Source organism: Palaemon carinicauda, chromosome 1 (assembly GCF_036898095.1).
Source record: "Palaemon carinicauda isolate YSFRI2023 chromosome 1, ASM3689809v2, whole genome shotgun sequence".
In the NCBI taxonomy this organism is placed as follows: domain Eukaryota; kingdom Metazoa; phylum Arthropoda; class Malacostraca; order Decapoda; family Palaemonidae; genus Palaemon; species Palaemon carinicauda.
The window spans coordinates 306375910-306388620 of NC_090725.1; the positions used below are offsets into that span (position 1 = coordinate 306375910).

General features: G+C 37.5%; 1 protein-coding gene across 1 annotated transcript in view; it reads right to left on the reverse strand.

Moving 5' to 3' along the window:
- The window catches only part of Tsf2 (transferrin 2), an 89631-nt gene that overhangs the window by 47317 nt on the left and 29603 nt on the right, over nt 1–12711 (reverse strand). The window contains exons 2-4 of the mRNA XM_068393541.1: nt 10551–10684; nt 9263–9395; nt 5197–5339 (exon numbers count right to left, since the gene is read on the reverse strand). Of these exons, the coding sequence (XP_068249642.1) occupies nt 5197–5339; nt 9263–9395; nt 10551–10684 (410 nt within the window). The remainder of the gene's footprint in view (nt 1–5196; nt 5340–9262; nt 9396–10550; nt 10685–12711) is intronic.

The following is a 12711-nucleotide window of genomic DNA, read 5'->3' on the forward strand; positions in this document are numbered from 1 at the left end:
ATCTCCTACTGTGCCCAGTTAGGAGTCTGAGGTTGTATCTGAAGAGAACAGCTGCAGTCCGGCCCCAGGTGCGAGCCTTGTTTGTTAGCACCAGGCCAACGAAGAAGAGGGTCACCAAGAACACCATCTCGGCCTGGATCCGTAAGGTAATCCACCTGGCCTTGAGTTCTGGCCCTCACCCGTCACGACGCCCTAGGGCGCACGATGTCGGGGGCGTAGCTGCGTCCCTGGCCTTCAAGAAGAACTTTTCTATGACACAGGTCCTGCAAGCCGGGGTCTGGAAGCGTCAGACTACCTTCACGGCCCACTACCTGCAAGACGTGACCCACAGGAGCTCGATACGTTTTCTATCAGCCCTGTGATGGCTGCACAACAGCTGGTCTAACCCCAGGCTCCTAATTGGACAAGTAGCGGAGGGTTGAGGGCATTGTTACCCGGTTTTAGTCTGTGTGAATGAAAAGATCTATCTGGCCCTTTTCTTTTCTTCATCCTCTCTTCCCTTGGAGAAAAACAACATCCTGGTTCTTTGCACAGCTGACCTCGAACCTCTGCAGGTAAGCCATGCTTCCTTGTGTTCCTAGTACTAGCTTATAATACTGTCATGTCCCCATACCCCGACGAGGTGGTATTGGGTTGTCCTAGCCTAGATTTCCTTATTAAGGACTCCAGGTCAACTTCCTAGGACGTGTCACTGCTCACCTTCACACACAGCTTACGTAGGCCGCAGCAGTCCCTGACTGCCTGCGAGGAGCAGGGTCCCCGATCCTGGAGTTGCTTTATGAACTCAGGGTCGGGGACCCCGGGCAAGCCAAAGCCAGTATGGCAGGGGACTTACCTCCCTTCCTAAGGGTTGAGTCACCCCATGTATATAGCGTGGTTTGTATTCAGTTAAGGAACAAATGACAAATTCGTAGATAATTTGTATTTTTCCTAACGATACAAACCTAGTTATTTACAGTTATGTGCCCGCCAGCCCTGTCCCCCAAGATAAGTCCTACCTCTAAGTAAAGTGGCCGAATCACCGGTGTGTGTGAGGATGGAGGGGTAGCAAGCTATCCCCCCCCCCCCCCCCCCCCCCGCTAACTAGCGGTGGGGTAGGAAACCCTAGTTAAAACTTTATGGCTCGTCATCGGCTGCGCCGAAGTAATTACCCCATGTAAATAGCTAGGTTTGTATCGTTAGGAAAAATACAAATTATCTACGAATTTGTCATATTTTACATATTTTGTTAATTCTCATACACGTAAATAAGCAAGAGAAAAAACTGGTAATAACCGAGCGTAAAAATGTCCAATAGCGCTCAAAAGTTAAAATAAATTGTATATTTATTTTTGAAAACTGCAAATTGTTATGTAGTGAAGGTTTAAATGAGCCGCTTATTTTCTCTTATTTGACTGAAAGCATTTTCTTCCACAAAGTACTGTTCTCTGTTTATTTTCTTTATTTGCAGATGACATTCTTCTCTCTGATTATATTGTACTGTACAGTAGTATGAAGAATATCTTAGGCAACTTTCAAATATACAAAAAATTAATTCAATTAAATATTCTCTCTCCTCTTTCCTTAACTTTCATTGTCATTTTCTTTGCATGGCTCACGGGTAAGGAAAACAAGAGATTTCAGTCATGTAATTTTGTGGGTTCATCCATAGCTGATTTCTTTTCCATTACAAATTTATTATCACGGTTTATATCAACTGAATATACCCTCCAGAGAGGGTCCTATCATGGGAGAAACTATTATGCCCTTCTCCAATATATAATTATACTATGAGAACCAGGGAATATACACCTGATCTTCAGTACAGCACCTTGAGGAACGTGATTCTGTTGAGAATCAAGTCCAACACAAATGACAAAGTAAGTCATTACCCTACTCTCTTTAATTCAATGGGTGGTACAGTATACTACTACAATCTTCCCCACCTTGATCCTATGGTAATTCTATTCATATTCAAAAACATATCAGGTTCAATAAGCAAGGCACAAACTTAAAAGGACAAGAAAAAAGGAAAATCAAAATTTTTATAAGTGATGATATTTCAATACTTGTGAGTGTTTCACCTTGCTTTTCTAGTGAAGGTCTCCTTTTTCAACAAACTTGAAACACTATAAAATTCTCTTTAGCAACTGTAGCATCAAGTATTTTCTCAGTAGCTATATGCAAGTGTTAGAAAAAGTAAGTTGTATTTTTCCTAACTATAAAAGCTGTGGGGAATGAAAGTGATGGAGAGACAGAAATTGAATGTGTTTGAGATGAAGTGTCTGAGGAGTATGGCTGGTGTATCTCGAGTAGATAGGGTTAGGAACGAAGTGGTGAGGGTGAGAACGGGTGTAAGAAATGAGTTAGCGGCTAGAGTGGATATGAATGTGTTGAGGTGGTTTGGCCATGTTGAGAGAATGGAAAATGGCTGTCTGCTAAAGAAGGTGATGAATGCAAGAGTTGATGGGAGAAGTACAAGAGGAAGGCCAAGGTTTGGGTGGATGGATGGTGTGAAGAAAGCTCTGGGTGATAGGAGGATAGATGTGAGAGAGGCAAGAGAGCGTGCTAGAAATAGGAATGAATGGCGAGCGATTGTGACGCAGTTCCGGTAGGCCCTGCTGCTTCGTCCGGTGCCTTAGATGACCGCGGAGGTAGCAGCAGTAGGGGACTCAGCAGTATGAAGCTTCATCTGTGGTGGAAATGTGGGAGGTTGGGCTGTGGCACCCTAGCAGTACCAGCTGAACTCGGCTGAGTCCCTGGTTAGGCTGGAGGAACGTAGAGAGTAGAGGTCCCCTTTTTTGTTTTGTTTCTTGTTGATGTCGGCTAACCCCCAAAATTGGGGGAAGTGCCTTTGGTATATGTATGTATGTAAAAGCCTGAGTCTTTTAACAGGAATATGTTTTCAGCAAAGTTGGATACGGCTAGTAAACTTTTTCACGAGGTGGCCATGGATACTGCTGCCCACCCGATATGCCCGAGCACCTCTTCGACTTTCAGTCTAGGACTTGCAAGGTGGTTGAGACAGAAGTTTAACTTGTATGGCTCAAGTCTGTATAGTAAGGAAGAAAACAAATTACTTTAAAAATTTGTGATTTCTCCTACATAAATAAAAACCCTTGCCCTTTAATTGGAGCCTTATCCTTTGGAGGGAGGAAGTGCCTATAACTGTCTTGTTTACTTTCCCGGGATCTGTCTAAGCACTCTCATTCAGTTTAGGAGCAAAGCTGATAAATCCTGTCAAACTCATATAGATTTGGGCATGAAGATCCAACAGGTGTTAGGCTAGGTCACTACTGGGGTCTGGCAGACAGTCAAAGAAAAATCTATATCCATGAGGAGGATTGAAGTCAACATTTATAGGTCATTATAAGAAATAAGTTTTCATAAATTTGGCCATCCTTTCCCTTGTCTGGGAGGATGTGGTAGAAACTTCTATTTAAAACTTATTTGTTGAGAAACGTTGCTAGTTTGTGCGGTTTATCAACATCTAGCGTTCAATCCAGCAAATAATGGAGTGACTAGTTCATCCCAAAAGTGAGGAAGAAAGAGGAAGAGGGGCCAATCCAAATTTCCTTTCATTCTGGTCTTTTGTAGGTAGTAGGTTGGCCAGGGCACCAGCCACACATTGAGATACTACCCCTAGAGAGTTATTGGGTCCTTTGACAGGCCAGACAGTACTACATTGAATACTTCTCTCTGGTTACGGTTCATTTTCTCTTTGCCTACACATACACTGAATATTCTGGCCTCTTCTTTACATATTCTCCTCTGCCTTCATACACCTGACAACACTGAGATTACCAAAGAATTCTTTTTCACCCAAGGAGTTAACTACTACACTGTAATTGTTCAGTGGCTACTTTCCTCTTGATAAGGGTAGAAGAGACTCTTTAGCTATGGTAAGCAGCTCTTCTAAGAAAAGGACACTTCAAAATCAAATCATTGATCTCTAGTCATGGGTAATTCCATAGCCTCTGTACCATGGTGTTCCATTGTCTTGGGTTAGAGTTCTCTTGCTTAAGGGTACACTCTGGCTCGCTATTCTATCTTGTTTCTCTTCCTCTTCTTTCTTTAAAGTTTTCATAGTTTATATATGAAAGATTTATTTTAATGGTACTGATCTTAAAAATTGTATATTAATTGATATTTACATGTCTTGTAGTTTATTTATTTATTTATTTCCTTTCCTCTTCGGTCTGTTGAGTAACCACCAACGATCCAAGGATATAGGTATCCAAGGACTCATGGGTATAATCTCGAATGTCATGGGCAGAGAAGATTATCTGTCGAAATCAGACTCTTGTTTTAAACCTGAAACGCAAACATTCTGTGGGACCCCATTTAACACAAAGAATGGGTGTGACAAACTAAGTTTTGGAAAAAAAAATATTTCTGCTCAATTTGTAATGCTGGAATTCTTAAAATACACAAAGAAAACATGGCCTGCATTCGGGAAGAGGTAGGTACCAATGTTTCTTACCCAGGGACAATACAGTACTCTTCTTTAGAGAGAGAGAGAACCTCAAGGTCCTGGTAAAGTACAGCTCTCCTATGGAGAAGAGAAATAGTAGGAGTGATGTAATGCCACTCCTATCGATTGATCTCCTAGACTTCACAGCGAAGAAATCAGCAGGGGAGACTCAAAAACTTTTAGTTTGCTTTCAAAGGATCAACCCAGAAGCACTGCTCCTCATGGAAGTTTAAAAAGAAATTGATGAGAAAAGGCTGGTGCCCTTCCCCTCCAGTCAGTGCCCACAGAAACATCTTCCAACACTAAGTCCAGGGAAAAACAATTTCCTCATTTAACGTTATCGTCACCATAGCAAGTAACAAGAGAAGAGACAGCAAACAGTACAGCTGTCAACAGGAATTGAATATTGCTAGATTGAAAATAACTGTCACACAGCTAAAAAAAAATTTGAGTAACAAACTGCAAATCATTGAAACCCTCACATGACAATCGCACTAAAAACACTACTGAAAAGAAAAAGTAGAAATTTAAAGTCAGATAAAGATGCTGAGAGTATGACTGTACTCTCCAGTGACTGAAAACAAAAGGGAGCTCACACTTTTCGGATGGGCGGGGCCTCCTCACCACCCAGGAGTAACCACCGGCCCCTCGTGTTCAAAGTTTTAATAGCTGTATCCAACTTATCTGAAAACAAACTCCTATTAAAAAACAAGGGATTTGCATTTGTATAAGAACAAACTCACCTTAGCTATGGGTAAAACCCAACCTCCCATAGATGCTACAGAAGGGAAACAGGCCACAGTGCCAGCCAAGTCTGCCATTGAAGAAACTTGAGGAAGGCTGCCTTTATGTATGACAGCTACCGAGTAGTATAGCTGTCTTCCCTCTGAAACAAGAAATATCCTTCAAAACCAAAAACCAATCCTACAGTAGAAGTTGAAAAATCTAAACATACCAATGAATCAAAATTATCTTAATAAAATTTGCAAAAAAATTAATAGGTGTGCATTAGAACAGTGCTTGTGGTTTCAAATTTTTAAAGACAAATAGTCTAGATAAAACCAACAGGGAAAACAGTCCCTTAAACAAAACTTACATTACTGTATTCTTATACTATTGGATCCAATCAAAGCACCTTGACTTAGAAACTATAAAATGGTTTTATCTACCTAGTCTATGCTAATTATGTTTATAAGCAATTCCATACTGTATAAGATTGATGAAGTCCCTGAAACTCACAAAATTACAAAAAGAAATTAAATTGAAAAACTCTATGAAAGTGAGACGCAACATTAAACAATCCAACCCAAACATAGATTCCAGTAAGAGCAAGAATTGTTCACAGAATTATTTTTCTTGAGGAACAGACTAATAATGTATAGGCTGGAATAATTACTAGTAACTTCATAATACTACCCTAAAAAGGCTTATCATTACAATACGAAGGTTTAACCAGATGACCTTGTCCTATTTCTTTACTTTTATACATTAAATCCATCATTCCTTATTTTCAAAGTACAAGATGTTGGACACTTGATTGAAAAGAGGATAAACAGATTGAATGAAAAGTAAAAGAAAGAAAATCATGCAATTGGGTTAAAAAGTACGTTGCAAAAAACAAGCTAGGGATGTTTTATGTTCATGGATGTGGAAAACTCTTACAAAATTTTTATTTTCTATAAAACAAAACCAATAAGATTCTGTAACTACTCCGTAACTAAAAAGTCCAACTGATGCTACTGGCGTTGAGGAAATTTTTTCCATTCAATCAAGGTTATATCCCTCAGATAAAAATTATCAAAGGTTGACAAGATCTCCCAGATACCAATAATAAAAGAATAGTGTTAACACCAAGTTTAAATGTATAAACTTAGATGAGGAAGGAACACTGATTTCATAAACTAAAAACTTTGCCATCAATCCCATTACTCTGATCCTACACTTGCCTGAGCTAGTAAGAGATAATTAATTTCCTAGAAGAGCTTTGTGGATAGAAAGTCTACAAGAATTGCTTCCTAATTTTGGTTCTCTGAATGTATAGCATTTAGTTTATCTATAAAGCAGGAAGCCAAATAAACAATGGCAAAATGGTGCTCTTGAATGACTATGGCTACCTGATGCTGGGGTCTACACCGTAAAGTCAACTGTGAATGACAACCAAACAACCCATGCCCTTAGTATGTGTGACTCTACCAGAGAACTTCTGTATCTCTCAAAGCTGTCTCAAAAATACAAGGAAGGATTAATAAGGAACTTTTTCAATACCAAAGAAAGGTTCCTGTAGGGAAACTTGAATGAATTTTATGTACCTCCGACCAAATGCGTGAAAAGTTACATTTCACTAAAGAACTATTAAGGGGATACTGGTATTGACTAGCTTAGAAGAGACTAGGTTCTCCCTCTCGTTTCAGAAGTCTGGAAACCAAAGCATCTCCATGGAACTCTCCAGATCAGGTTTTGTTGCCTACCCACCAAGTAAAATTGTCCTGCACCAACTACATCATTGGAATAGAGAGCTGTATCTGGTCAAGATGCTCATGAGAAACAAGATTCTCCAGAAATAACAGATTACCAAGGAGAGCTTGTTAAGTTATCTCCCTGAATTTGCTGAAATTAGTCTCTAAAGGAAAAACTTCCTTGTCAATCAGCACTGCAAAGTACATAATCCTTCGCTTGAGCGTGAGATCCAACTTTTTCCAATTTATCACAATGCTCACATCTCAACATAAGTGATGAAACCACTTCAATTACAAAAAGGAAAAGCCTCTGAGAAGGTCATGAAGAATCTGAGGGACAATGTGAGAGATCTTCCTAGATGATTCATGGACTGTATTTGGAAATACGTGTCCTCTCTAATGGAAGAGTTTGGAATGTACGGTTTAAAATTTGAACACAGTCTGATGAGAGCTATAGTACAGTAAAGGGATTGATAAGTCCTCCACCATCACCACGTTCTCCAACGGAAAGAATTGACAGCAGCAGCTTGGAGAATGGTTGTAAGTGACTTCCATAGGAATTATTCAAAATTGTTCCATCTCTGCTAACAAGTCAGAGGAGGGCTCCTGTAAGATAGTTCTGGAATGGTTTTGGATGACAAGATAGTGAGGGATGTAGAGTACAGAGTGTTTGGTCCTTTACTGTTGCTATACAAAGATATAGAGGATGCTGCTGTTGGTGGTCACTGCTAGGGTTTTTAAGATTCCAGAATGTTCCTAAAATCTGAGCCACACTGGAATTTCTTACACAAATACCTTAGGCAGTGCAACTATCTACAATGACAGGCAAAGGAAAAGTGACTAGAGTGAGTACTTTGGGAGAGCTGGGCTCCCCACCAACCATCGTAACTACCTTGTAACAAACTGAACAGCTGTTTTCAGCTCTGTGCTGAACATGATCATGTCTCCTTCAAAATCTTCACTTTTTAGCTACAAACAACAATTGGGAACTTACCTTCCACAAAATAGACAACAATATAATTCTGGCTTTTTAATACCAAAGATTCTTAGACATGACATGGTGTTTTCTTCAAGTTAAACTTTATATTAATTAAACGGTGCAAACAGTGCTTCCCTACTTATAAGTTTTACCCTTTCCATGGTCCCAATATGAGCAAGGACCCAACAACAGCTTGGCAAACAGAAAAAAAACATTTCCGGGCCCTTCGAATCAAAGAAAGAAGTGTAATAAACCAACTCAAAGATTTCAAAACTCTTTTGGGATCTGAATATGAGACAAATTCCCTATCCTCATTTAAAGAAAAAAGTGTTTTGCCATTAATATAGATAGCGTAAGGTATCTTTATCAAGAATATGCTGTATTTATAAATAAAAGTAGTTATTTTGAGTATCATGAATTTTCTATGCACAAAAAGCATACAGAACTTGCATTCTATAAATTTAGATTCAATTCTATATTAAGAATTAAGGTAGCAAAATCAACTCAGTTTTTCTTTTAAATCCAAATGGTAATAATGAATTCAAGATTTTTTCCACATCTGAATGGCAACATCAACAATTCCTTTGAGTTATCTTCCCTGAAAAGGTTTTGAGGATATTGTACCCAACATTACAAGGTCACATTTTTCATGAATCATGAGAGATGGATGACTAGAGGGGTTTTTCAGTTATATCTCATAATGTATGATAAACTCTCTTCTAAGCTCCTAGCAAAGTACCATACAATCAACACTGAATTTCAATGCGAGTCGCTTGTTTGTTCTATACATAGACTCGTCTGTGTTGATAAAATACATCCTGATTTACAGCATAGAATGTATCCTTAAATTGTCTGTGTAGAAAAGGATCCTTCATACAAACATATAGTACTCACTAAAAGTGAGAGTTCAACAAACAAAAGGTGAACAAGAGTTATTATTATTATTATTATTATTATTATTATTATTATTATTATTATTATTATTATTATTACTATCCAAGCTACAACCCTAGTTGGAAAAGCAAGATTCTATAAGCCCAGGGGCTCAAACAGGGAAAAATAAGACCAGTGAGGAAAGAAAATAAGGAAATAAATAAATGAAGAGAACAAATTAACAATAAATCATCCTAAAATAAGTAACAACGTCAAAACAGACATGTCATATATAAACTATTAACAACATCAAAAACAAATATGTCATAAATAAACTATAAAAAGACTCATGTCCGCATGGTCAACAAAAAAGCATTTGCTCCAACTTTGAACTCTTTAAGTTCTACTGATTCAACTACCCGATTAGGAAGAACATTCCACAACTTGGTCACGAAGCTTTAGTTTAACTGTATATCACCCAAAGTACTGTACTCTACTTACTTTCATAAACTTCTTTCACGATGGGGACTGAAGAGTGGTATCTCCCAGCTATGAAGATTTCATTTGGATCTAAGGACACAAGATCAGCATCACCTTGGTAGAGCATAACCATGCACTCATCATGATTACTCCTCTGGAATTACACAATACATTCTGAATTTATCCACGGTACACAGTAAAAGAGAAAGCATGATGCAAATTGAATAGAAATTTATGCTTGCAGTCTTTGAGAAACTAACACTAAAGGGCTTATAAACATTTAGAATAGAAGAGATTTTAAAGAGTATGCTATGCATGTACAGTAGTTGCATCACTTTTCTCATGTCTGAGATATACATTAGAGTTTTTTTCCATTTATGAACAATATTTGCTGGATAAAATTCTTAATTTGTACAAGATAAATTCTTAATTTGTACAAGATAGTACATTACATTGTAGGTGTAATCAGAGCATGACAAAATTCCAATTCAAGTATACATGTACTGTACTTCCTTTTAAACAATATTCTATTCAAATTTGCATAATGTGAGTAAAATAAGGATACTGTACAGTACTATATATAGAAATATTATGTCCTTGTACAATACATTCCTCCTAAACTTGGCACCTTGGCTTAAATCATTAATAAACCATTTATCACATCCATAATTTCATGCATCATTAAATTTGAAACCTTTACATAACCAAGCCTATCTATTTTCAAGTACAGTACAGTATATGAATCCAGGGGTAAAGAGCCTTCTTATACCAATTGCTTCATTGTAAACTTTAGGTTATATTATCAAATTTCATATTTGATTATCTTCAAAAGATGCTACTATATATACTGATACTGAAATGAAGGTCCTAAAGGGAGCAATTGAATTTAAGAAGAAACTAAAGACTACTTTTCACAAGATCATATGATTTGGAAGATGCTACAATCAAAGAATTGTATAAGTTATAATGAAAATGTTCCGTTAGATGATTAATATGAACCCGCCCGAGAAGTAGTTCACTCGACTTCAGTGGAGGGTTGGATTTAAACCCAAAACAAGTAAGTAAGTAAGTAAAGAGATACTATTCTTACTGCAGGTGTGAGGTTTCAAATAGATTAAAAAATAAAGAAGACATATTTCTAAAAGAATTTCAACTCTACCTTGAGGTAACTTAACATGTAGAGTACAACATAGAGTTTTCAGATGATAAAATAGCAATCAGTTCAAAACAATTACAATATCTAAAATAATAGATCATTAGTCTAATAAATAAATGAAAATTCAAACCATTTGCCATGAATGAATATTACCTGTTCACATTTAAGTTCAGTAAATGTTTTATCAAAATGTATTGCATCTCCCACAATAGCTTTGGCTAAAGCATTACATTTCTCCTGCTCTGGTGGTGATATAGTACACCATCGTACTGGTGCAGTGGATCGTGCTGTGGGAATAAAGGAAAGCATTTATTGTATGGTACATCTTAAGAATTACAAAATAATTATTGCATGGTACATAAGATATAACAACCATGAAAGCAAGCTGGTAACCACTTTATCAAAAATTAAAATTATCCTGTAATTAACAAGTTCTTATTTCAGAAACTTTCAAGTTTAAAATACTCATTAACCATTTTTCAAAGGTCCATTTTAATACTGAATTACAGTAGTAAAAAATAGAATAATAGAATATTACAATACAACACTATTGTATAAATAAAAATTTATCAATTACATTGTATTTTTTAATGATTTTCCACAGCTTCAACCAAAAAATTAATAATTCCAAAGATTTCAATAAAAAAATTATTTTTGGAATCCACCAAAATACAGTAAATCTCTTTTTAACACTTATGAAAAACTATTGTTGCTTATGTCAGGTCATGTAACAGATTAAAAAGTTCTTCAATTAAGCTCCAACAAGAAAGTATCCTTCTTCCAGTAAGTGTAGCTTCTGTTTCCACTATGCTATTGCATCCTTTGCAACCTCCAGTGGCCCTTAAGTGATTGTTGAAATGAGTCTAATTAGATGGGAATTTCCACCCTGAACCGAATCTGATTGAATGAATTCCTTCAGGACTGAGAGAACTATTACGGGTCTCCAATCCCGAAGTCTCTATAGCAGAAAACTGCAGATGAAGAAGCACGGAGAGCTCTCCTGAACGTCTTCTATAGAGCCCTTTAGGAGCATTACCTGCACCTCAAAATGCAAAGCGCACTTTCTTCGTTACTTGCCGATAGAAGGACCGTGTCCTGGAACTGGATTGAAAGGAAAGGTAGAGCTGGTGAACATGTGGTGGTAACCAATACAAAGAATTTTCACTGTCCATTGCTCTGCCTCTTGTGAAATTACTACCTCGTCCATATCTGTCAGGAAAAAGTAGTATAATAAAGCAGCGCTTTCATCGATAAACGATGATTCAAAGTCCGAAACACAAGAGTGCTCAGAGACATTGCTTGCGAGTGCATGCAACCACCATAAATAAAAGGACTAATGTCTCTCTCGGGAAGAAGTTGTTCCTCCTGATAATGTCTTCCTTTATGGCTCAAAGGAGGTTAGACAATCAGGGAAGTCGGATTCAATGGTGGAATACAGTATTAACCTGCCACTCAAGTTCAAACCCAATGACAATGTAACAAGAGGCTGAAGTTTTACTCCCCGTCAAGGGATTCAGTCCAAAGGCATGGCAAAGCGTCGTCAACGGGAACAAATGACTTGTCCAAAAGTTAAAGAAAGAAAACCTTAAAAGCCAAGTTTGAAAAAAGTCAATGGCACATGTGTTATTCAGAGGAATGCGGATTCCCCGCCAACAGTCTGTAATTGCCAGCTTCTGCTAACACCTCGTTATAACTTTTAACTGACAAGTTTCAGCTGTACTTGAATCAGTCTCCTTATTAAAGGACTCAAATTTGTATTCATGAAGGAACAAATACAAATTACCTGTACTTTAAAAAATTGTGATTTGTTCCTACATGAATACAGTACAGTACAAACCATCATCCTTTAAAGGAAACTAATCCTTCTGGAGGAGGAAGTACCTATGAGCCAAACTAGCTGGTTAGGTTTCTGCGCAATGACAGAGCCCCTAGTCCTGTATAGGAGCAGAGATGATGACTCCTGTCTACCTAATGACATGAGCATGAAGATGTTACATGTATTCGAATAAGCCCTAACCAGAAATCTGGTGGAGGGTCATGGAAAAACCTATATCAGTGTGATAAATACAGTATGTCTGAATGTGTGGTCATTATGAGAATGAATGATTTAAAGTTTTCAGGCATCCTGACATCTAAGGTCATTGACGCCGGTAACATTTAATTTATATACAAAAGTAAAAAATGAAATAAAATAAAAAATTAAAGAGTATTCAATTAAAATCATAAAAATTGAATGTCATAAAAGTTAAATATTTTTCAGAAGACCTGCTTCTGAAAGAAATCTAAAAATGCCACGTGCATGGTAGGACACATC